Genomic DNA, 26,200 nt, shown 5'->3' on the forward strand with positions numbered 1-26,200 from the left:
AGTATAAAAAGTAGAATAAACTATTAAAGAGCATCCACAGGAGAGCTACAAAGATGGTGAGGGGTCTAGACTAGGAGATGTATGAGTAGCAGCTGAGGTCCGTTGGTTTGTTCAGTCCAGAGCAGAGCAGGCCAAGGGGAGGCCTCATGGCGGCCTGCAGCTCCCTCACAATGGGAGTAGAGGGACAGGCGCTGAGCTCTGCTCTCTGGGGACAGTGACAGGACCCGAGGGAACGACATGGAGCTGGGACAGGGGAGAGTCAGGCTGGGTGTTAGGAAAAGGTTCTTCACCGATAAGGTGGTTGGGCACTGGAATAGGCTCCCCGGGGTAGTGGTCACAGCACTGAGCCTGATGGAGTTCTGGAAGCATTTGGATAATGGTCCCAGACATAGAGTTTGATTTTTGGGTGGTCCTGTGCAGACCCAGGAGTTAGACTCAATGATCTTCGTGGGATGATTCTGAGTTGTGATTCTGGATAGTCTATGATTCTGTGATCCCAGTCTTCCCTGTCTACTTGTCCTCCTAGAAATTAAACCCTGGGGGGAAGACGTGGACCACATCATGTCCCTGATAAGTCAACATATTACGATTGTGGTGTGCCAAGAAGGGAGGTGCTGAAAAGCCCAGACTGCAAGCAGTCATCTGCCTTCATTGCTCAAATGCTCCTGCTGATCTTAGCAGCGATGTGGGGAGAAACTTAACTGCTCCCAAACTGCTTAGCGCTTTGTAGGTCAAAACCAGCACTTCACATTCTGCTCTGCATTTGATAGATAGTCTGAGCAGGTGTTCCTGCATTGGTTCCTTTAGTTCTTGGGTGCAGACTGTGTGGCACTGCAGTGCCTGATCTGAAGAGCACTCACACATCTTAGAGCTCTGTGGTAGGAGTCATGTCTGGGAGTTTCTTTTCTCCTTTTTGTAACTCCTGGGACTTAATTTTCACACCTAAGCTATTCCTGAAATATTTATGTTTGAACAGTATCTGGACTCTGCATCTTTAGTCAGGTAAGTTGCTGAATTTGGGGAGTCTCAGTTAAGAATGGAGCCTCTTCTTGCTGTAACCACTAAACCACAATATAATAAACTACTAGGGGGTGTAAACTGAAAAATGATTTTTGCTTCCTTTTGCTAGTAGGACCCTTTGTTTTTTCTTTAGCTGGACCTTGTGAAAGCAGTGTGGAGACCAAGGCAAGAGGAGGCCACTAGATCCTGGAGCCATGGAGCTTCCCAGTTACAGAAAGCAGTTGCTGCAGCAGCTGTAAACACTCTTCAAGGAGCAGCAGTTCTGCAATTGCACCATCTTCATTGGGACTGTTCATTTTAGAGTACACAAGGTTGTTTTGGCTGCTGCCAGCCTGCTTTTTAAATCCTTATTGGATAGCACAGACACCATCTCCATTGATGCTTCTGTGGCTACACCTGAGGAGTTTGCGCTGTTGCTGGATGTGGTGTACACTGGCAAACTCCCAATGGGGAAACAACTTCACCAAAGCCATCTCTCTGTCAGACAGTCTGCAGATGTTTGATGTGGCTGTTAGTTGCAAAAACCTCCTTAGAGACCTCCTCAGCTGCTAATCTCAGGATCAGACAGTGAGAGAGGTCTCCAGCCAGCCAGCAGACTCATCTGAAAACAGCGCTGAAGCTGATAACCTGCTTCAGTCTGAAAAACCTCCTGCAAAGAAAAAACAGATACCTTGCACCCTCAGAGAGTGTCCCCTTCTCCTGACTCTGCAGAAGCAGAAATGGAGGGAGATGTTTCTGTTCCTGACCAGGAGCTTACCACAAATCACACCTGGGTTCCACAGGACACGACCCTGAGCAGCTCTGGGTCCCTCAGGGCAGATTCAGGCTCTCATCCTGACCAGCCTGCCTGCACAGAGCAGTGTGGCTGTGCAGAAGAGGAGCCTGCTGAGCCTCTGGAGAAGAAAGGAAGAATGAGTGATTTAGGTGAGACTTTACAGGTCTGGGCACAGCACTGCCTCTTAATGATTTACAACCCAGTTGCATTACACTTTCTTGGCATGGGGGATCTTTTTCTCTGCATTTCTTCATTCTAGTTTGCCCTGGGTTGGTAGCAGCACTGGTGTGTACCCTGGTTCTGTAGGGGCTTTCTTCCTTTGGCACAGTTCCTTAGGCCTTTGTGATTGTTTCTCTCAGTGCTTTACCAGAGCTGTAGTGAGCAAAACTTTTCTATCCACGCGTGTGATTGCATCTGATGTACAGTGGGATCTGTGTTCGTGCAGAACATGCGGTTGGTAACACAATCCTTGTAACAGTAAGTGCACAGAGTTGCCTGCTAATACTACCTTATCTTTTAAACTTGTGTTCAGCATGGGAGGAAAACAGAGGCTGCAATGGATTTAAAATAAATGTTCCATTTATAACTAGTGTTAAATAAACTGTTGGTTTTTCCTCCAGGCTGCGTGATATCTTTAGAAGGGATTTGTGAGTCACAGTTTTCATATTACAGCAAATGTGCTGGTTACAAACTGATGCTTTTCAATCACATCATGCTTTTTGTGAATCCCTTCAATTAGCAAATAACTCATCTTGTTTCTCTCACACAGCAGCAGAGAGCAAAAGCTGTAAACTGTATTTCTTTCTTCGATATGAAAGTGTTTTCTCTGAGGCCCTTTCTGATGCCCAGGCTGTGCTCAGAAGACTAGAAGAATGCAGAGAAATTGATGCCTCTCAAAGGGAGGTAGGTGTGTTTATTGGAAAAATAATACAAGTCTTTTCTTCTCCACCCTGCTGAGGGCTAGAATAGTTTGGGCCTTGTTCAGGAAATATTTTCATGGGGAAACTGGGGCTCTGGTGCTTTGTTGTTTGAAGGGCAAATCTCACCTGAATGACACCCTTGAGAAGCATCTGGAAGAGCAAGCTGCTCGTGCATGTAGGTAAGGAGGTAAGTAAGTAGGTAAGGTGTCCTGCCCTGAAGACATCTTCAGTACATGGTAGGAGAGCTCTGACATTCTATCTGTTTATGGCATTCGCTTCGGGAACTGTATCAACACGGCAATGACTGACACATGAGATCCCAAAATAGACTTCCTGAGCCCATGGCGGAGTCTTGCCGTGGAGCATCTGCTCTGCTCTGCTTTGCAGGCCGTTCACCAGGAGTGTCACAGGCAGGAACGGATGTGTGGCATATTGGCCTGCTGTCCCATGACACTTCTCCTGGTGGTGTGCCACTTTAAAAGCAGTCATTGCAGATGAATGATGATCAGGTTGGTGTTGGAAGATAGTTGAATCTAGTGCTTGGTTAACACTGGAGGATATTGTGGGCTCTGAACAACGGATGCCAGCCATCATAATAGGTCAAAGCCACCAAAGAAACAGCAGGTTACATCTTCAGTGGCACCACTGAAGTTCCTGTATTTGTGTAGTGGCCATGCAGGGAGACTTGGGGGCACTGCTTGAGCACAGTGTCTGGGGAAGAGCCACAGCTGTCATGCGGTTGCTCTGCTCACCTGGGCTGCTTCTGATGGAGCTGTTTTCAGGCCAGGCTGCCTGGCTGCATGAATTGCCCTCTATAGCTTTTCTGTATGTAAAGAAATAAGAGCATGGCAGTTTTGTGGCCAACGTTTTGGTGACTCTGTGATTAGCCTGACTTTCGACGTCAAGAACTCATGTTCCCTGGATTGGAGGGCTGAGACCTGTAGGTCTTACAAGCTGTCTGGGTTTCAGTCACCTGTACCCAGCAGTACCAGCATGTCTGTGTGACACGGGATGTTTTGGCCAAGACAGCTTTCTGCTTTTGAAAACCAAAGTCAACATCTTTACTAGAAAAAAAAAAGTATGACAGCAGGTAGGAGAATTCCCTTGAGTCAGGGAATACAGATTTATTTTCTGATGAGGCTTTGAATGTTCATGGGAGGAAAGCCTGTGTTCTCTTAGTGGCTGACCCCTTTGATGGTGTTCAATTTAAAAATGCTTTAGGAGGGAGATGTGGGTCCTAATTCATGGTTGCAGTTGCAAGCCCAGCCAGGCTGATGCGTACCTTTGAGTGCATTGCTCTCTGCATGCCTGCCGAAAGATTACATTTCTGTGTGTTTGTTCATCTTCCAGATTAGAAAATGATGTCAGGTTTAAGGTTTTACCCATTCCACACATTGGTAACTGAGGCTCGACTGGAGCAGCACCTCTGGGAGGGCGCCGTGCTCAGGGGATGTGGACAGGCGCTGCCAGAGGGCAGCCTGTGCCAGCGTGTCCCCCTCACCTGCTAACACCCCGTGCTGCAGGTAGGCAAGTACACTGCCTTGCTTCTGTAATGGCCTAGGAAGCCCCATTTTCTGTTGCTTTGCAGTAACTATAATGTTTCGAGTTTCTTCAGGCCCGGCAGATGAGGTTGGTGGGCCCTTATATGCCATATGCCCTGCCCGTTTTGCTCCCACATGAGTTGTTGCTGTAGGGCCCAAATGGGAAGCTGCGGAGCTCAGAGACAGTCTGGGTATCTGACTGCAGAATGGCACCTGGACAATTTTTCTGTAGCTGTAAATAAATGCTGAATAAATGAGAAATGGATTTTCTTTAAGCCTTGCAGAAAAATCACTTCTCAGCTGCAACAAGCATGAAAAGTGTCAGCCCCAAAGGCAGTGGGGAGGGGGGATGCAGCTCAGTGTAAGTAAGGGCTTAGGTGAAAACTCTCAGCTCAGCCTATTCCGTTGCTCTCTGAGCTCCTGCTGGGATAAGCGGGATCTGTCGGCGCTGGCACCGGCCTGGGCTCTGTTTTCAGCAGAGGGTGTTGCTTTTTCCCCTAAGGGCTCTGTGTTTTCTTTGGGGCCATCATACAGTGATATATTTCATGCTTAATGTGTAAGTTTAGCTCAAAAGAGCCCAGCTCAGGGTGTGTAATTAGGGCTGAAATTGTGTCAGTGGTAGAAAGTCATTGGATTTTTTCCTCTCTCTCTCTTTTTTTTTTTTTTAGTTCCTTTTTGTATTATTTTACCAGGTATTTGCTTGAAGTCTCTTGGGTGCCTCAGGGCAAGTAAAGTCAATTTGGAAGCCAGCGAGATGGCTGTAGATGCAACCACGCCGTGAGAGGAGCTGCCTTTTCTTCATGCTACGTGGTCTGGTGGGGAGTGTTTGCGGTGCTGCAGAGGAGAGGTCCCATCCCTCGTGCACGTGCTTTTGCTCACGAGTCCTTTGTGGGTACATTGTCTCTACAGGCAAGCAGTATTGGGTTTTTGATGCACAGCACTGGGGCTTGGGAGTGTTGGTGGGGGTTTTGCCAGCTGCTTTTAGAGCCAAGGCTGCTCTGGCTTTAAGCTCCTTAGGTTTCAGTGAGAGTTTGCTTTAGACATCACCCTCTGTTTCTGTTCCTTTGCTCGTGAGCTCGTCTGTGAATGGGTGCCTTGTTTCCTGCGGCAGGCCAGTAGCCCTATGTTCTATGGGGTTGTGCTGTGCTTCCTTTCAGCGTTGCTGCCTTATTTCCAGGTACATCCAGTAGAAGTTTAAGTTGCAGGATTTTTTGCCTTGCTTTTGTCAGAATTTTTACTTTTCTATAAGTTTGTTGCTACCTTCTGCTCCCTGGGCTGAAAAATGCAGATGTACCCTTATAAGTTGGTTTTCTATTTAAGATGATGTGTTTTTTTGGGGGGTTGTTTTTGTTTTGAAGTCTCTCTGTGTAACTCACATAAACTATTCCGATCTAATTTGGTTCTGGCCTGGATGAAACCTGCTTGGAAATGAGAACAAGACTGAAATTGCAGTAATCTGGGGAAGCGTAGAAGAGCTTTGCTGGTGTCAAGTCTTATCTTCCTGTGCTCTCTTAGAGAAACTCAATTCAAATTATTGCACAGCTCATTTGTTCCCTCTACTACTGGTTTCAGATGAAGTGGGGGAGCGTTGATTCTCTAGCGCAGAATAAATGTCACTGTGCTTGTGGATCATTTCCACTGCATATGGGCCTGTCCAATTATCGCTGTCCTTCATTTGCAGCTGCAGGAATTTCTGGATGCGGCATAAAAAAGTTTGCTGTTACCTTCTGCATCCTGATGAGGAGCGCGAGCTTGCAGGTTTGCCTGTTTTCCTGGTGGCAAAGCTGCAGGAACCTTTTCATTGTTCCGGTCTTCTTGCATGGAAGTTTTGGCTGAGCTTTAATTCTTGTGTACAGCAAGCAGGAGCCAGCAACCTCCATGGCACCGTCCTGATGCTGGAGTCTCCCTCATAGTTCACTTACAAATGCAGGTTTGGGGGGGGGGGAGAGAACCACAAACAAAACATTTCAGCGAGCTGAACTAGCAGTGGGAACATAGTTTTCCCCTGATTACTGTATGCCAATGGTATATCATATATATAATGTATTATACCAGTGGTAACTGGTTGACTTCATGGCTCGGTTGTAGTCGAGGAGCTTTTCTGTGGGTCAGATGTGAGCTGCGCGCTGTGCTGTTCATGCCATTGGCTCTGCAGGCAGTGGCTTTGTCTGGGCTGGGCTGTGGTTTTCTGATGGCTTTTTTATATTTGCTTTATGTTATGCACTTCAAAAAGTACTCAGTAAAAAAACAAACAAACAAACAAACAGAAAAAAAACACACACAAAACTAAACCAACTTGCATTCACAGAGGCCTGGTTGTTATGTCTCTGAACTGGTTGCCTGCAGTTGGAGACTTTGCAGCTGGCAGTGGCTTGTGCAGCTTTCCTCAGGGAAGGGAGGTAGGGCTGAGTTATTGACGCAGAATTTACCGTGCTCAGGGGTCAGTCGTGGAGCTGAGTGTGTCTGGGCTTATGAGGGAAAGGTTTAAAGCAAGGTTCGACTGCCATCCTAAGCCTCCTGGCTTTCCAGCCCATCTCTTGAAGATCCCTCCCACCACTTTAGGTGCTTGCATGAGTACTGAAGCTGCTGTTTAAGGGAGATCACTCAGCAGCAGTAAAGTGGCTTTTTGCAGAGATCTTTTGCACCTGAGGCATGTCTCACAGTGGGAGCAGAAGCATGGATGAGATGTGAAAATCCACCTACAGGGAAAAGGCAAGGCTGTGGATTAGTGGCCAGCTGGATTTGTGGTTGCACCGCCTGCTGCTCTGCCTCTCTCCCCACATCCCTGGGTGAAACCTGCAGGCTTGGTTATGGGCCACTGCACGTGGGATATGCATTACTTGCCCACCTGGTTTACTCCAGGGAATGTTAGAAGAAGCAAAAGAATTTGAAGCATGAAGGAGCAATGGGGAAGAGCAAGAGATCCTGCAGCAGGATGAGGGGATGTAGCAGTGTAGGAACTGAAGGTATTAGGAAAGAAATCCCCCAAATGTGGAAGATGATATGGAGATAGGGGACATATCTCCTGTGGTGTTTCTTACCCCGGGGCTGCCGTGGAATTGGGGAGGTTTAAGATCAGCTTGGGGGACGTTCTCATGGTGTGTGATCATTGAGGTACTGGTAGGACTGTGAGCAGCTGGGGCGTTGCGGGCACCACAACTGACACCTGCAGTCAGGGCTGAATTTCTCGGTGGACTTTGAGAAAGTCCACCACCATTTGGTGGTACAACTCAAACTGAAGTCAGTTCTTAGTGACTTGGTTTCTCTGCCCCAAGGAAACTGCCCCAGACTGTCTCTTGCCCCAGTCTGGAAGCTGACTGCATGCTGCTTTTTGCCAATTTGGCCATGAAGGGTTTTGCAAGTGTCCCATGCAGTGAAAGCCTGATAGATGAGGCTACAACACGTGGGCACCTTACCGCTGAATGGAAGCTGGGATTCCAGCTTAATATCACTATTTCTCCAGTTCTTCCAGGTTCTTTGGGAGCTGTTTCTGCTTCAAAGTCAGTCTAAAATGCACTGTGCACTCATTCAAAACAATGCTAAAAGGCTGTTGCTCCCACTGAGCAACGTGTCTGAGGAAAGGTCTTCCAGAAAGAGACTATAAATAGCAGAGCCTTTCAGTTTCTGAAAACTCATTTCCATTAACGAAAACCATGCACCGAGAAAGGGATGTTAAGTGGACCTCTGGGTAGTGATGCTGTGCTGATTTTAATTAAAAAAAAATAAATAAGTTACAGCAATGCAAGTTACTTCTCATACATATTAAAAACATGCATTTGGCAAGGTGCTGAGCACCTTTAGAAAGGTGAGATTCAAGATATTTTGCAGGATCGGTCTCAGCTGGTAGGGGTCAGACATGCAAACCTTGAGAACAAACACAATCTGGTTATCAAGTCTTATGAAAAATTGATGCTTGGATTAAAAAAATACCTTTAAGCTTGCTCTTTGGCACATCTGCTGCATCTCTTTTTTTTTTTTTTTTTTTTTTTTCCTTTATAACAGAGCCCTTCATGTCCACATCTCTCTGGCAGGAAAAATGCCGTTAGTGGATAAGAACTGGGACTCCTGCAGCTCCCCCTCTGTGGACACTCCTTGCAATAGGTCATTGCACTGTCACGCTGCCCTAAAATATGAGCATTTACACCTGCTAGGAAAAGCAAGTCCAGCATCCCCCTGGTGTGGCCTCAAGCAGTTACATTCAGTCTTTTTATCATAGAAATAAAAATGACAATGACAGCAGAAAATGGCCGTTATCTCAGGAGCTGGGCTAAGCTCTCCACTTCAAAGGTACTTTTATAGCATCCCTGGAGTCTCTAATAAAGGACGCCTGCTCTGAAAGGCTGGCATCTCTTGTGGAGAGCTGGGGAGCATGTGTCTTTAGGGGCAGTATTTACAGCGTTAAAGGGCTCCAGGGAAATGGGAGCAAGAGTTCCAGCTTATTTCTTTTCCTTTTATTTCCATAACTGCACAGGCTTGTTTGCCTCTGGTTGCTCTTTTGGGTCACTGGAGTGGATTTTGGAGCTCTGAGCTTGATAACCAGGTGTGCTGAGAGCCCACAACAGACAGCACTTGGGTGCCTAATCTCCAAAGCTTGTGCCCAAAGCTAGGAGATGCGACTCCATTGTGATTTGGGAATGAGAATTCCTAGAAGTCCCACCTAAAATGTTCTCTGTTTTCTATGCAAGTGCTCTCCTTGTTCTGCACTGAAATCTTGTATTCCCTCCTCTAGTCTTGGGCTTCTTAAATAAGTGTTTACAACCTTATAAGGTCAGTTAGCTATTGGCATTTTGCTGTTAGGAGAGCCCTGGTCCGAAGAGGTGTGTTTGGTGCTGGAACGGGGCCATTCACCAGCTCCCATCGGCAGAGCTCACTGCAAGGAGAAGAGCTGGCAGGCAGGGCTTGTTGCCCTCCTTGCTGGGGCTGGTGGCCACAGCCCAGATATCTCCTGGGGCTGAATTCAATGCAGGCAGGGCCTCAGCGAGCTCAACCTGTGTTGGTGGGCATGTGTATATGGGTTTCTATGTTTTATTTTTTTTCCTTCCCTCAACAAAACCCCCAGAATTCTGCTTTTTGCTTGTATCAGGCAGTTGCCTGTGTTGTTAAACCTTCCCTGCACTTGCCTGTTCTCTTGTAGGCTCTGGTTGCCTGTCTGGCAGAGGCAGGGGAACAGTTGGTGTTCACAAAGCTGTTGGGCAAAGTGAAGGATGCCCCTGGATGCACAGATCCTTGTGTCCTTACTGAAGCTGTTCAAGATGGGAATCCCACGCTGAGAGCAGCCTTGCTGGAGAGGGAACAGGGCAGTGGAGAAGCCCTGCAGCAAACAGGTAGAGAACTGGGCATGGTTCTGGCAAAGTGAGTGGGTAACCATACAGGCAAAGCACCTTCAGAAACCTGGTCACGTCCCCCCGGTGGGCTGCAGTGCTCCAGTATTTGTTCAATCCTTGTATCCTTACTCAAATACAGGAGGCTTATTGCGTGCAGGCCAAGATCCTGGAGCGTTTCTGTTCCACAGCAGCGGGTTGCGGGCAGCGCGGGGCTCTCCCCATTGCTGCCTGGAGGGTTGGATCGATGGCTGCAAAGCCAATGTGGGTCAGAGCACAGCTGAGCCTCAGGACTGAAAGCTCCTTTCTTAGTGGAGGCTGACACAAAGTAGTGGCCTTGCAAACCTGGTGTTAACCTCCAGCTTGCTTTATGGCTTTGTGCTCTGTTAGATAAATGAGACGTTTTCCTTTCACAGAGTTTAAAGAGAATCGTAAAGTGATTTTTCTCTGCTGCTTGTGCTTGGGATGAGCTTTGCTATTCACTTAGATCTTACACAAAGTCTCACTCGCTTCAGGAGCCTGTCAGTTCCTTCAGACTGACTTGTTTCTTCTCTTGTGCTTCTGAATCCCTTTCCCCCAAGAGAGCATGAAAGAGGGAGAGATGCTGACTGCTTGTTTGCTGGGATGCAGGGAGGAGCTGATCCAGAACGTGACACAGCTGAGCCCCATCATAGAGTTCCTGGAGGCAGCAGAAGAGGGATTCCTGACCGCCTCGGAGAAGCGGGTAACAAATCCGTGAGAAGGAAAGCTTTGTGGGCGAGGGGCATACGCGTGTGTCTGCAAGGCACTGTCTTTCCACATGGTGTGCCAAGTGATGGGCTAGCCTCACAGGGTGATTTCCCTTTGCGCAGCATGGACTGCTTGTGGGAGTTGTCTCATGTCCTGTGCTGAGCTGTGGGAATAATGAGAGCTGAACTGCGAAGGGGGCTTCAGGGTGAACCGTCCAGTATGCCAGACTGTCCCTAAAAGCTGCGACTGGGGCAGAGGAGGCACCCAGTGTTTCTCAGTCTCTTTAAATGCCTTTTTGTGAGCCTGATGAAGGCTCTGCAGTGCAGTTTGTTTTCAGCAGAACCATTAAAACCCTGTGCTGCCTGCATGTCATTACGTCCTTGTGTACTCAGTCATCAGCTTACCTTTCAGCTGGCTCTCCCAGCATCTGCTTTCTTTAACTCTGGGCACACAGTTGCCTGCAAGTGTAGCATGCCCATTGACTGATTTTTATTTATTTATTTGCTTATTGGTTGATGTCTTGAACGCAGCAGTTGGTGTGGAGGACTATTGCTTTCCTGTAAGCAGTTGCATTATGTATGTTGATTTGAAGAAGCCATGAAATAAAAAAAAAAAAAAGCAGCGTAAAACCTGCTTTCTTTTGTGTTTTGAGGCGAGCTGGCTGTGCCCTGCCTGTGCAGCTGAAACTTGCAGGTGTCCTGGCGTGCTGTGTTCAGCACATAGCTTGCAGACCTCCTGTCCTAGTTTGTCACATCGGTTAGTTCCCCTGACATAGGATTATAGGGATTGGAAAGCACTGTTGTGCTCAGTGACATGAATGATGTCTGCTTTCTGTCTGAGTGAGCCTGACCGGAGCCACGACATGCTTCTTGAAAACCCTTGCTCATCTTGTAAATGCCTCGGTTTCTGTCTTGCTCCCTTGCACGCAATTCCTGACAAGGTTTCCAGCATGGGGCAGCCTTGGATATAGCTACAGCTGATTGTAGGAGGGCCAGAGAAAGTGCTGCCAACAGAGCATCCACCTTGTCCTCGTGGGCTGGGGGGTGAGTAGCAGCTGATGAATTTTCTCCTCTGAAAGCAGCACGTCTGAACCTGGGAGGGGATGTGAGAAGAGGGAGAGAGGTGTGAGTGCAGCAAAGGACTTTGCGTCTGCCGGGGATGTTGTGGCTGTCAGCAGAGATCTGCAAGGGTGCTGAGCTCCCAGCCATAAAAACTGCTTCGGAAGTGGGGACTTCAGAATTTTTCACATACCCCTGTTCACTGTTCACATCGTAACCCAGCCTTTGCTTTTAAAAGCTGCACCTTTTCCCTGCGCTCTTTTTTTTTTTTTCTTTTTTTTGTGTGTGGTCTTCATAAATTCAGGTAGTTAAAATGCAGCCTTTTTTATCTCCCTTCCCATGTGGGAAAAAAAAAAAGAACAACAAACATTCTGCTGTCATAGTTCTGACCCTTGGGCATAGGATCCGGTATTTAATTGCGTGATCATACACTCTGGTGTTCACAGGACTTCTGCCTTGGTGAAGGGGTAGTGTTAACCAATATTTCTTTTATCCTCTTCAGTTGCTGCCTGCTCCCAGACTGTTTGCTGCAGAGCCTCCAAATCCTGCTCTGAATACAAAATTCTTTTCTTCTCTATGGGTTCTCTTTTTGCCCTTGTTTTAGCTGCACTGGGAGGTGAGGCACAGGAAAGTCAGGTGCAAATTGCCAAGTGTAGACGGAACTGAGGAGCAGGGACCCTAGGGGTCCTTTTGTCCTTTTTTTTTTTTAAGGACTGCTTTATTTGTTTGTGCTTTTTTTTCTTTTTCTTTTTTTTTTTCCTAGACAAGTGGAAATGTGCATAATTATTTCAAAGTTAACTTGATTACAACAGTGGAACTGTGGCATATGTGCACTTGAGATCTCTGGTGTCTTAGGTGTGGTACTGGGAAAACTTACATGGAATTTAGCTGCCACCTCTGAAGGTTTCATCTTACCTGATTCTTGCAGAATCACACGAGAGCTCTGGGCTGGCAGAGGTATGATCTAGTTCTCCAAGATTTCATAAAGATGAGACTTTTATTTTTCTTCTTGCAGTTACTGCCTCATTAGTGACACATTTATTCATCAAGAGAAACATGAGTCTTACATGTATTAGCCTTTTTTTCTAGACAACTAGGATCTTTCTCTGCCTGGTCCAAGTTGTGCATGGAGCAAGTCCATTTTTCTTTGCTCAAAAAACACTACATGGTGAAATGAAGCCCCTTTACAAATCCCAGGTTTTGTAGAGAACTTTTTATCTAGCAATTCCATTTTTTGAGTGCTTAACTTTGTGTCTTTATTAGTGTTTGTGATGAGGGGAGGTAGGGTGGAGGATCTGGGGTATGGCTTGGGTGCAAAACCTTAAGAAAAGAAAAACAAATTTGGATAAAATGGAAGGGAGGAGTAATCCCTTGTGCATGGTGTCCCATGGCTTAGGTTGTCACATAGTTCAAAGTCACTGGTCCACGGAACAGCCCTGAACTTGGAGCAGTAGAGTGGCTGTAAAAAAAAAACCACAACACACCCATCCTTTTCTTCTGTCCAGACCTCTTCCAGAAGAGACCGGGCATTTTACCAGCCGGTAGCCGTCTGGTCTATATGTTGACATCTCACGTCATTAAAGTGTTGGCATTCCCCCTTCACATCTGGTTGTGGTAAGGCAGGGCTCTCGGGTGACTGCAAACCTTGCTGCTACGGTTTCCATCCTGCCTCACCCCACCTTCCTCTTCCTGCTTTGCACACCTGGCTCCTGCTTACTTCTCGCACCATCCCTCCATCACTCTACTCCTCTCCAGCTCCCATGCGTGAGCTCCTGCTGCTTTTCCCTCTTGGCCTTTTATGTTGTTCCTGTTTACCTCCCCTTTAGCTCCAGTGCCTACACAACTTGGTGCCCAAATCAAACTGCCTCTGAGCTAGGACAAGTGTTAAAGACCACACAAGCAAGAATACCTGCCTAGGATATTCACTGCCTAGGATATGCACTGACCATGGGGGCTGCAGGGCTGGTTCTCACTCTTGGCTCTCCCAGCTGCTTTTCTGCAATAGCTTTTTTTTGTTTGTTTGTTTTGTTTTTAGGCCACCCCTGCAGCCCGCACTACCAAAACTCTACCACATAACCCCAGTACAGGCTGGTTGAAGTGCAGTGCAGATACCTGCCTGGGAGCAGCAACAGGTTCCAGTAGGCACTCTCCAAAAGGATGCTATTCTTGTACCCCTCTTGTGTTCTCTTCAAAGAAGACTTCAGACTGAGAGACCAAAAGTCAGCTTAGTGTGAATTAGACGGAAGGATATGCCAACAGGTTCACTAACAGAGTTTTGGCTATAAAAGAACAGATTTTTAGAAATGAGAGAAACTAATTAATGAGTTCAGCTGCTCATAAGAGCTCAGGAGGAGCTGTTGGATTCTTTTCTTTTATGTTAAAGGTATGAGAACTGTCTGAAGTTTGCATCCCCAACAAGAGAGGAGAATTTGTATGAGAGGTTGCAGACCTGAGTGAATGTATAACTTGAAGAGGAATATTAGGCCAAGTAAAGAACCTGCCAGGAATGGCTGGAACAGCAGACAAACAAAGAAGTTTACTTTAGAGGTCTGAAAGTGTATGTAATTAGAGAGGCTTGCAGCATGTCAGACTGTTGGGAATCACAATGTATACTGAGATAAGTAACAAACGTTTAATTAAGTAAAGAAAAAGGATAATGAGAGGAGATGACCCACAAACTCATGGCTGAGCCAAAGGACAAATCCAGGAGAGCTCTGGCGAAGAGATACAAGAATGGAAATTTTCTGAAGTGAAACCACAACTCAGAGAGCAAAGGGGATTCGGGCTAATCATCCAGCAGACCGGAGGAGCACACACACATAGTTATGAGAGCAATGGCAAGGTTTATGGGTGCATTTTTCAAGCTGGGAGTAGTCCCTACAATGGGGCTAAAACTAGGACATGTGTGTAGGAGTGGGAAGCAGTGATCAGGCAACCAGAGCTATGGCTGCACAGGAATATGCACTGGAAAAGGCTGGAAGGCATGTGTAATTGAAGCACTGCACATAAGTAAAGAAATGGGATAAAATGCAGCAAAGGTGTTCAAGTAAATTGTTTCTGCCTGACCTGGAATCTTTATGTGATGAGATAAAAATGGGGTTTTCTGCCTCAATCTAGACTTGAGCAAAGCATTTGAATTTCATGTGGGGAAATTGTTAATCTAAAGGAAATGGTGATACTAAAAAGAGGATGTAGCTGATTGGGAAATAACTACAGGTTGTGCTGAAGGCAGGACTGACATGTTGAAGCAAGGTTACCAGTGGCTTTCTTGGTACTCAATTAATTGCATCACTAATGTTGTTGACACAAATATCAAACCACGCTAGGAGGACTTGCTGATGAGCAAAACTGGGAACTTTTGTCTACACAGAGGAGGATCTGCAAGTGGGAGAAGAATTACCTGTGTGGAGATGTAAGTAGTGAGAATTGAATGATGAAGTAGTATAAAGTGAAGGGGGTGCGTTCAGTAACAAGAGGTAAGAGTAGTACCTTGTCTGAAATACTGTGTGCAGTTCTAGTCCGGTTCAAAAAGGATGAGTTTGTACTGAAGTAGAGGCAGTTTTGCAGCTGTTAAGATCAGGGGAGTGGAGAATCTATTTTACAAGAGAAGCTGCTTTATTTAGACAAGTGAACTGAAGACTGAGAAGGAATATGATCATGCTCTTATAAAGAAATTGGAAAGGAGGAATAGGGTAAATACAGAGTTTAGAAGAGCTTTTTAAGCTAAAAGATAGTGTTGGCACATGAACTAGTGGGTATACACTGGCCATGAATAAATTTAAGCTGAAAATTAGAAGAATCAACAGGGGAATGAGACTGTAGAAGAGCTTTTCAACCAGAGGAAAGGGAGCAAAATGGATAACTAGTTTTAGGATAGATCTTAATAATTTTATTAATGGGAATGTATAACGTAGTGTTTATGACAGCAGTGAGATGGACTGGTAACCTACCAAGTTTCTTCCAGTTCTACATTTTAAATGCTTAGGAATGCAGAGAGTAGGTCAACGTGTATTTGTGAGATGGCTTTCCCCTGTAAGACTCTCAAGCAGGAATTTAGTAGGACCCTTGTGCAGGAATCTGTGTGTGTGTGTACACACACTTCTGTGATCCCCTGTCATTCCCCTTGAATCTGTCTGTCTGTACTGGCTGTGCTGGGGAGGTGTTACAGTGGCATGATAGAGCTTTTCTAAGCTACACTGATTATGTCTCACACATGAGATGTCTCATGTGGCCTCATCATATAAATCATTCAATTAATAGAGTGTTTATTTAATGAGTCATCTTTTTTCATCTCATCTTCAAGTGACAAACAGAAAAAATGGGGGAAACGAGGGAAAAGAGACTGCCAATTTAAAAAGTATTTGCTAAGAATATTAAATGAAAAATTGTTTTGAACTCTGTCCTTGAAATATTTTTTTTTGTTTGTTAACAACTTCCAAGAGCAAGACTTGGTGTAAGAAACCACCCGGATAGTTTTCAAGGTTTCAAATCATAGTCATCTAGGTTGGAAAAGACCTTCACGATCATAGAACCATAGACTCATTTAGGTTGGATAAGACTTCTAAGATCATAAAGTCCCACTATTAACCTCTAAGATTTGTGAATTTCTTTGTGGTTGTCAGAGATTGTGGGCTTTTTCCAGATCTAACCTTTGACATATGAACATGATTTCTGAGGGTTATCTTATTATCACCATTTTGCCCTCCTGTGGAAACTACTAGAGAGATATTTTTGCTCAATTAGCCTCTTGCCTTGTAATTTCCATTAACGTTAAAAGCGACCATGCGGTTCTGAGGCTTTAATCTGCTCAGTGCCAGGGAAGCTTAGTTGGGCTTTGGTCCTCCCCTAGATCCAGGTAGTGTTTCTGCAGATCATGATCATTAACTTGTGGTCTCCTGGCTGGAGCAGAGTGTGCTGATGGGTGTTCTGTACTTAGTGTCCCCATTAGACATCTTTATCATGGACAGCTAATCCCCTTCTTATTTCTGGTGTTTTTTGTTGTTGTTGTTTTTGTTGCCTGCCTATGGTGGTGCTGGGACTTGGAGTCCTCAGCTTTCAGTTGGTGGAACAGCCTTCCAAGCTGGGGTGGATTTAGGCACAAGTCTGAGCAATTCAGATAGAGTGGCAAATTTCACTGGCTCTGAAGTCACTTGAAAATTAAAAGCTAAATCAATATGCAGTGAAATGTAAATGATGGTTTAATAGAAAGCAAAACTGCACTCATAATGCTGATAACTTCTTCTGTAGCAAACATTCCCGACAGGCAGTCTGCTTTGTCATTTGTTAAGCACGATTGCTTTCTTGAAACACCAGACTCCCAATATGGTTAATTATCTAGTGGTAATACCCACTCCGAGGAGGAGCATTGCTTAATTACATAGAGTTGAATCTCCTCAAATTGCAGCTTGAACAAACAGAAGCACAAATATTTCTTATCATGAAAATGAAGAGGGAGGGAACAATTTGAGCTGCTAATGGTAGCCCTTGCCTGTCCTGTAATGTAGTGCTAAGAGACAGGACTGGTGGGGAACACGCTCTAGTTATGGAGCTCACCTTGGTATGATGGTGGGATGCTGGGAATGCATTTGTGACAACTCAAGTCCGTGTAATAAAATCAGAAACATTTTGATAGGATAAGGGGAAAAATATTTTTATTTGTAAACCACTCCCTGATCCATATGGGGCATATACAAGTCATACCTAAACCTTACAGCGCTAAAGTGCTCGATGAGTTTCCTTCAGCTTCGCCAAGATGTTTCCAGAAAGTCTTTTTCCAAGGAGTTTTTCATATTAGCTCAAAATCATTCCTTGATTATTCCACATTCTCCACTGCCTCCTTCACCACCTTGGAGAGCTTTCTCTTCCTACCTTACACTGTGTGTCTCCTGGATCCCAAGGACTGTATTTGCTTTTCACCAAGCTGTGTTTTTCACTGCTTTCCTCCCAAGTAGTGCCTTGTGAGTAATTGATCTTTCTGTTTGGTACTGAACCGAAATGATTAAAAAATCTAAGCATGCAAACAAAAAATATGCACAGATGTCTCGGATGAACTATAGTTTTTTATTTTGGGTTCTCCTATGAAAGTATCACTATGCATCTTCTCCAATTTTGTAACTCTAGCAGTGGAAAAAAAAATAGGTTCATCTATTTGGCAATTCCCAGCTTTATTTATCAACTAGTCTGGGGACAAGTACAATCATATATTATTTTTGGTACACAGTGTATTTTCCCCAAATCTCTTCATTGCCCTGAGTAAGGATTGTTTTTTTCTTGAATTAGTCCATTGTATTCTCATACTGTGGTATCTAAAAAAGGTTGTGGTTTTACTCTAGCGTCATTGTTTCTCAGATTCATCAGGTCAAGCCTCAGCAGATTCAGCTTGGAATTAGATATGAGAGGAAGGAATGAGGTTGAAGTTGCATTTTTTTTGGTGTAAGGGAGAGAAGAAGGTGTTACTGCCACTTTACAGTCACAAGTCTGGTTTGTGTTCCCTTAACATTAGCACCAACGAGGACTCAGCCCACTCAGTTCTTGATTCTGTTGGACCATATGGGTGTTAGGCCTTTAGGTTCTCCTTGGGTTTTGTGTTTGTAAATACCTTTATTTTTTATTTTCCTCTTCAGTGGCCACCAGTGAAAGCACAGCCATTGAGATCATCCTGAGGCACAGCAAGTTGATTTCGGAGGCCATTAGGCAGAGAGCGGACCTTGGCTCCAGGGGAAGCAGGACTCATGGAAGCAGTAAAAGAGGTATGAGGGGATGATGCAGCGTGTACCCCAGCTGCCTTTGGAGCCAGCACAATCTGGGGCTCAGAATCTGGACAAGCCCTAGCATGCACTGAAATCAGGGGATATTACTTAGGTCAGGCAAGAGGTTCAAAGTTGGAGGCATCCCTCTACTGAAGTGAGAGCATACTGGGTGTTTTATATAAATCTGCAGGAGGTTCTAGGTGAAATAAATTGCCAGTGAGCTTTTCAGTTGGTAAAAATGTGGATATGCAGACACACAAAATTTGGGTCTAGTCTGTATAGGTGTTGAAGTCTTAGAGAAAGTAGAACTGCCAGTGGATTGAAAGGGTTTCCCTTTGAGTAAGTTGTCTGAGGACTTTATCTAACATGATAATGAAATACTCCTAGAAAATGCACTGAGGATGCTGTGATTCTGTATCACCATCGTGCCTTGCCTGTTTGCCCTTTGACAAAACAAATGGTCTCTGTTCATTAGTATGTAGCTTTGAGCTTTTTCCATGAAGCAATCTGCAGTTGCACATTCCTGTCCTGTTTAGCTGCTGTTGGAGATCTGGAAGTGTAAGGTGCATAATGGCATACACAGATTCTCTCTTTGGCTCTCCTTGCAGTGGCTGGCTGAAGATGATTTGGATTTGGAAGGGAGAGAAAAGCCCAGGGAAAGTTGTGTATGAAAGACAGGTTTACAAGTCGGGTAAACTTGTAATTCTGTAAGGCATTGAGGAACCTCTATTTCCATGGAGAAGTAGTTTTAAGTAACCTAATACCAAATCAGAAAGTCTGAGAATGAATTTATTGTAACTTGGTTTAGTCCTGAAATTCTTTCAGCTCATGCACATGTATTCGTGGAAGGGCAAAGACTTGTTTGGAAAGATTTTTTTGCTGGTTTCTCAGAGCAGGTTCTCAGCAGAAAAGAAACAGGAAAAGTGAACGTGCCCTCGCTCCCAGACCATCCCATCCTTTGGCAGCCCCAAATTTCTGCCATGCGATATTTTCTTCTTACTTCTGTAGCTACTGAGTGTTTCTGCTCAGAGGAAAGTTCAGAGGCCTCCTTCAAAGCAGCTCTGAGTACAACACAGGAGAAGTCTGTCCCGGCCATCAAGATCTGTCAGCTGCTGTGCAATGTCCGTGAGTCTTTCCCAGACCTACAGCCAGTGATGCAGGAGCTAGGGCATGTGGGTAAGAAATGCACAGGCTTTCGTCCTTCTGTGGTCATTTACATCCAGTACTGGGAGTTTTGGGTAGTTTGAGTTGTAGTGGACCTCAGTATCCTGGTGGTCTGAGATTGTTTCACAGAACTGCTCTCTAATGTTGGGGTTGTACTTGCAGGAGAATTCCCAGGGGTGATCTCTGGATAAACGCCTTGGAGTATGAATTTCTCCTGCTGCTAAAGTGCATCAGACAAACGTGTCTGCTTTCTGAGAGTTGTGGAGACTGACTGACCCCACACTGGTATTCCTTAAGCGTGCTTGCAATTCTCCATGCTAGCCTTTGCTCTGGAGACATTTAAGCAACTAATTTACATTGTTTGTATCTATGTTAGGCTATTTCTCAGAATTTATATCCATACCTGTGGGGTTTCTTTGATTCTTCTTGTTGCATACTGTTGGATCTATATGAATTTGGACTTCCATTATAATCTGTTGACTTTGTATATGTGTGGATACTTCACAGACTGATTGTGAAAAGCTCACATCTGAGTGCACTTATCTTGTGAAAGGATGACAGTGATGGTGCAGTTTGTAGCCCCAGACTATTTTCTGAGTTAATTGTCTCACCATGCCTTAATTTGGTTTTGCTATATATACACTTTGCGAAGCAAATGATCCCCTAGGAGAGTCCCACAGCAGTAGGGAAATGTTACATACTGTACCAGTTTGGCAAACGTAATTTCCTGAACTCCAGAAACAAATGCATAGCAATAACCATGTGTGAGACCCTGCCCCGAGCTGTGGGATGCTTTCCGGCTGAGCTGAATTGTGCCTCTGCATCCGTCATTTGAAGGAAGAATGCTTAACAGGATGTGGTGCTTTAATGGAAAAGATAAGAGAGAGAGAAAAGTAGCTGCAGGTTTGCATTCTCTTGAATGCAAATGTGACTTGCTTATTCTATTTTCTCGTGTTTTTATGCCATCATGTTTCCCAGTTTGTCCAGGTACAGATTTTTTGGGCTGCACAGTCTGATGGATGTACATGGTGTGTCTTTTATCCAAGCGCAGACAGCAGTTCAGCTCAGTCCATCCCTATTTACTTGTGGTGTTAGAGCTGCACAGCTTATGGTGCAGTCTGGGAACACTCACAGACTGCTTGCTAGTTAGAGTAAACAGCTTTTATTAAAGTCTTGTCTTTTTTTTAGGGGTAGGAAGTTTAATTGGTTGGTTTGAAAAGTTGAGTCAGAGCCATGATTGGTCTTTATGAATGAACATAAGCCTCCTGGCTTTGACGCTTGCCATTGTTTCATGTTTGTCGGTAACAAGCAAAGGAAATGTTCCCTCTGTGCCAGGAAGGGGTAGGAGGGAGAGGAGGGTAGAGAGGGAGCTGCCATTCATTAGCTTGTCTCATTCGTGAGCAATAAGGAAAGGTTATTAGGGTGGTAGATGGGATTGGGTGGCTCAGAGCAGTGCATGCATAGAAGAAATCAAGGACTGGGCTTACTGCTCCAGCCATAGGGCTCAGAAGGTCGCATGCTGTGCTCCTCTTCCTCAAGTTCCTCCTGCTTATTGACTTCCTTAGCCTTAATGGTCCCCTGAGAGATGTCCTATACTGTAAATCCATTATTCATGCTCAGTTCAGATTTAGGTTCCCTCTTACAATGTCAGAAGAGCTGTTGCCAATCCAGTTGGCTTTTTTGCCTGGTCATGGCTCTGATGAAGATTTCCAGAGTAAAGTTGATTCCTTCTTATCTGCCATTCCTTCTCTGTTTCCTGCTGAAGCTCTGGTCACCTGCTACACTTCTCTTGACCCTGTCTAACCGTGAGATCATAGAATCACAGAATATCTCGGGTTGGAAGGGACCTTAAAGATCATCCAGTTCCAACCCCCCTGCCATGGGCAGGGATGCCACCCACTAGATCAGGTTGCCCAGGGCCTTGTCCAACCTGGTCTTGAACAACTCCAGGGACTGGGCAACCTGTGACAGTGCCTCACCACCCTCTGAGTGAAGAATTTCCTCCTAACATTCTAGAGGGTGTAAGGCAATAAAAATTGCACGTGTCTTTGAACGTGCAGACCACCTTAGCTGCTTGATACCTTGCAGAGAGGAGTCAGCTGAATCGCTCTGGCAGATGCCTGCTTCTCTGGCCCTGATATCAAAGAGAGCAGACTGCTGTTACTAAGTGTCTTTGCAGGGCTTCAAGCCAAGGTTGAGACAAAATCAGGCAAGAAGCAACATGAAAAACAAGAGCCCTGGAAAAATGGTATTTATTTGGCAAAAACATTTTTGTATGAATCAATCAGAGAAGAATTGCCAGTTACCAGTCCTTCTTTGGCATTCTATGGATCTTTACAATGAACTTCCTTATCTTAGTTTTTCTACTGGTCTCCTTAACTCTGGTATCACAGCTTACCAGCCCTGAATGTTGCAGATTGCAGTTATGGATCAACAGCCATGTGGCTCGTAGCATAAGATGTGAATGACAACTGAGAGCCTCATGTTTGAGAGATGTGAGCTTGCACTAAAAACGGAGAAAATCTCACATTTCTGAAGAACATATGTGCCCCATAGAGACACATGCAGTTTGCATTTCCATTTGAAAGCTACATTTTTTTAACATCTCTATCACAGAGAGAAAGAAAAGGTATTTCTGATACCTAATGTAGGTGAGCTGAACCACTTGGCAAGCACCAGGACTTCCTGTGGAGGAAGCTTCATCCTTTGATGCCGCACTCAGCATCATCAAAGTAATGGGTTGGCTTCTCTGATGGAGGTACAATATGAAGTCTGTTGTTTTTTCTTCAGGTCCCTTCTGTAGCTAGGTTGCTTTTACTATTGGCAGCTGGTGCTTAAAAGGACAAGGTTTATCTGTTTCAGCCAACTCCATAGCCTCTTCACTAGCTAGCTGCTTTCCAGGTCTCTGTAGAGTCACTTCTTGGGAGATCTTGTTTGTCAAAATATGCATAATTTTCAAATCTCAGAGATGTGTCAATAACTCCAGACAAGAGGGTTTTTGTCTGCATAATGCTGCATTTAAAAAAGACAGTTGGCATTTAACTGAGGCCTGAGTCAGCCATTGCAATTGTTAAATCGGAGGGTCTGCAAGTAAAATTCCACGCTCTCCTGTATAAGTTTTGTCCATGGCTCCATGTATGTCAGCAAACATTTGAATGACCTTCATGTGCTTGCTGACATGGGATAGATGCAAAAATGTAGGCGGGGTTTTCTTCCAGCTTAAGCTAAGAAGTGGGAGGCAGAATGCTCATACATCAAGGGGGTCTTTGCTTCTGGAGTCACGTACTTGCATATCCAGTTCTGGTTTCCTTAAAGCTCATATCTTCATGTACATTCATCTCTTTTCAATGTTCAACATTTCTGGGAGGTTTAAAGATTCTTATTTGCTTAGATCAGAAAAACTGACAGTGTTGGTCACAGGAATGTGGGAAGAGACCTTAGAGGTGAAGGGTGTGTAGTGCTGTTTTGACAGAGGAGGGCAAACTGGAAAACAGTCTTACAGTCTGTTTTTCTCCCTTGATTTATTCAGGGGTTGGTGGGTCACCGCTTGACATCATCAGATTTCTGAGTCAGTGTGCATTGGAATTATGTCAACTGGTTTCTAGTTGGTTGGAAATTCAGGGTGATATCACCATGCAGGGAGAAAACTTTTCTGAGCTCTTCCCGTAGTGAGGAAGGCAGAAATGAAGTTTTTCAAATACAGGGTGAATTTACTGTACATTGGCAAAAAGTCTGCAGTGGTTTCCATGGCCACACAATCGCATGGTTCTCATTATAACAAAGAAGCCAAATATATCTGTTTGGATTTTGATTTCTTCCATATGTGTATTCCCTGTGGGTCTTTTCTGTAGAATGAGATCCTAGGTGAGTTTTCCAGCTTTTGCTTTTTGAGATGATGGTGTTACAGGGACTCAGAAAAGCATTAAAGCTTGTTAGAAGTGAATGTAATGAGTGATTTAAAATACCTCAGGGCCCTAACCAGAAGACTCAAAAAGGTTGTAGCAAGATTGTGTTCTCTTTCAAAGAGTTTGTGTTTGGGAAGTGTTCCTGAGGTGTCTTGTAATTAATGGCTGGATATCCACTCTCAATGGCAGAGTTAGTGAGACAGTATCATCCCCGAGGCTCAGATCTTCAAACATTTAAGCACAGCCATAACTTCACACGTTTGAGCAAGAGGCAGACTCTTAGAAGCAACAATTGTTCCCATTCTCGCCAGGTGAGGAGCAAGCTCTTTGGAAAATCTGGATGTTGCTCTTGTCACCAAACCCGGCCCCTAGTATGTGTGGGTGGAAAAGTTAAAGGATCGCTGCTTCATGCCTTGTACCATGCATTGCCACGACCGCTTTTGGGCAGAGTCTCGTGTCACCATTGTGGTGTCTCAGTGTGTCCACTGATGCGTGCCCATTCCTACTGCATAAGGGTGACTCCCTGCTCAGGAGCATTCAGGAGATGGGAAACCAGGGGGCTGGTATTCAAGCCCTGCCGGTCACCACTGAAACTGGAGTTGTTTTGTACACAGGGCTCTTGACGGAAGGAAGTGGAGAGGAAGCTGGGATCAGGAAGTGGAAGGTGAACAGTGAGTCCCAACTTGAAGCTCTGGACAAAGAAGAGGACAGGGCAGGAGGTGCTGGGACCAAGGAACCGAAGGAACCACAAGAGAAAGCTTCTTCCAAGAAGAGTTTTATCTGCAAAGCTTGTGATAAGAGCTTCCGCTTCTACTGCTGCCTAAAGGTGCACATGAAACGTTGTCCGGTGACCAAAGGAAAGCAAATCCAGCGTAAGGAGTGCACTGAAGTCAAAGCTACAAAGAATGAGCTGGAGAAACATCAGCTGGAGGTCCATGGAGCAGTCGGATGGCCAAGAAGAAGAGGTGTCTCCCTGCAGCATGTGACATCTATGGCCAAGAGTTTGCTCATGCCTCAGGTAGGGTTGGTGATAGCAGGGTGGGAAAAGGGGGGTTTATTCTGAGGCCCTGTGCACACACTGTGAAGAAGACTGGACAATATAATAAAGTGATAGTCTGAAATCTCCTCCACCCTGCAGCTCTGTGAGCGCCATGTGCAGGAAATGCAGCTCAGCTTGTTTCTCCTGCCCCACTGAGCACAGCTACTTTCTGATTAGTTCTTCCCTAATTGGTTTTCAACTTGGCTCATCAAGGAAAAGTGGGGCTACTAGCAAATTTAAAAGCCTCCAAAAATAACTGAGCTGTTCCAATTCTGTGGCTGGCACAGCAGGACCAATAACAGGAGCTGAGTCTCTTTGTTCTCCTCGTGGCCAGCTTGAGGTGCCCAGGTGTGCTGGGATGAAGCTGCGGGAGGTGCCTGGTTGTCAGAAGCTGTCACTGGGTTCCTGTGCTGGGCACTGGTGCTGCCCTGCTGTCCTGCCCATGTCCCCAGGGATGCAGTACCACAAGCTGGCGGAGCATTTCAACGAGAAGCCCGTCTCCTGTGAGGAGTGCGGGGCCAAGTTTGCGGCCAACTCCACGCTGAAGAACCACCTGCGGCTGCACACAGGGGACCGGCCCTTCATGTGCAAGCACTGCCCGATGACCTTTATGCAGGCCTCGGCCCTTGCCTACCACACCAAGAAGAAGCGCTCTGAGGATGAGCCTTCCCCACAGGAGCCCATCCCCAGGGGCATGAGGCTCAGCTTGCTCCATCCACCCCTTTCTGCCCTGCTTCTCCATCTGCCTCCTGGCTGCTGGCCTCTTTCTCCATCTTTTGTGAGAGCCCTGGGCCGCAGGCCATTCTCCCAGCTCCTTCACCTGCATGTTTTCAGGTGGTGTCCCTGCTCATTCCCAGCTCTGCTACTGCTCCATCCCCCTTTTCCAGGTTCTTCCACTAGCCACCCAGTTAGAAGCTTGTCCTCAGCAAGAGACATCAGCACAGAGAAACAAGGAACTGAACCCTGAGCACTGGGGTGTGAGGAGGATAGAACTAGTAGGAGAATGGAAAAAAAGGGAGATTTGCACGAGAAAGAACAGAGAAGGACCTGTCTGGACTTGGGGAGACCACATAAAGGGCCTTTTGTGTGGGGAAGGGCAAAGACTCCAACCCAGCTGCATGCCAGTCATCGGTGTCCCTTCCTTTACCTCCACACTTTCTTTTTCACAGGCTGCAACTCACATTCATAAACTGGTTTTTGGGAGCCGAGAGAGAGGGACTGACAGTGTGTGCAGAGGTGCCTGGTTTCTCAGAGGCTATTAAAAGCCAGATGACATACCCCATGAGATGATAGCTGTTTTGTTGGAGGCCAAATGCTAGGCCTGAACCCAGACTCTTTCTCTTAATACCTCAGCCATCAGTGGAGAATAGCTCCTTGGATGAGGGATCCTAGTGTGTAAGGTCCCCTGGGCTGGCATTCCTCTAGTGTGTAATCACAGGGTGTTTATTGTCTACGACTGCTTGTGGAGCTAAATTATAGCAATTTTGTGGAGAGAAATATTTAAATTGTTCTTCTGTTTTCTCTTTTGCATCATTAGTGTGTGTAGCTTAGAGTTTACCATTAGTCTCACGCCTATTGTAATTGCAGTCCTCTGGTGTGAAGCTAAATGTTATTGCCGGAACAGGGCCAGGAAAGAAGGAAAGATGTGTGTAGCAAAGTGATTACAAAGAAAGGGATGCTGTAAGTGTCTCACTCCATTTTGTCTTCTACACAGGAGATTCAGACGTCAGAGGAAGGAGCAGCAGAACACATCATCTCTTTTGATGAAGCCCAGGTTGCTGGCTCCCAAGTCTTTGCGACGTTGCCCGAATCCCAAGTGAGCCAAGCTGGCTTGGAGCTGGTGACAGTGACTATGGAGGACTTGTTTGATGACAAAGTCACTCCGATTTGTGAAGAAACCAAAGGAGAGTGAGCAGTGGGTGCCCATGTGTGGCACCTGGTATACACTGGACTAGTTCAGGAACCATACCTAGTCATGG

At 45.6% G+C, this 26,200-nt stretch overlaps 1 protein-coding gene across 1 annotated transcript; it reads left to right on the forward strand.

Annotated features, from left to right (window-relative positions):
* The first annotated feature begins 1,214 nt into the window (after positions 1 to 1,214).
* Positions 1,215 to 26,133, forward strand: LOC118253246 (zinc finger and BTB domain-containing protein 40). Its single transcript, XM_050714980.1, is given in 18 exon segments — positions 1,215 to 1,474; positions 1,476 to 1,675; positions 1,678 to 1,944; positions 2,565 to 2,698; positions 9,391 to 9,464; positions 9,466 to 9,503; positions 9,506 to 9,580; positions 10,159 to 10,301; positions 13,400 to 13,502; positions 17,988 to 18,069; positions 18,071 to 18,113; positions 19,122 to 19,140; positions 19,143 to 19,289; positions 23,797 to 24,129; positions 24,132 to 24,200; positions 24,674 to 24,913; positions 25,056 to 25,216; positions 25,936 to 26,133. Coding segments are annotated over 18 exon segments (2,586 nt in total).
* The last annotated feature ends 67 nt before the right edge of the window (positions 26,134 to 26,200 follow it).

Source organism: Cygnus atratus, chromosome 21, assembly GCF_013377495.2.
Source record: "Cygnus atratus isolate AKBS03 ecotype Queensland, Australia chromosome 21, CAtr_DNAZoo_HiC_assembly, whole genome shotgun sequence".
In the NCBI taxonomy this organism is placed as follows: Eukaryota; Metazoa; Chordata; class Aves; order Anseriformes; family Anatidae; genus Cygnus; species Cygnus atratus.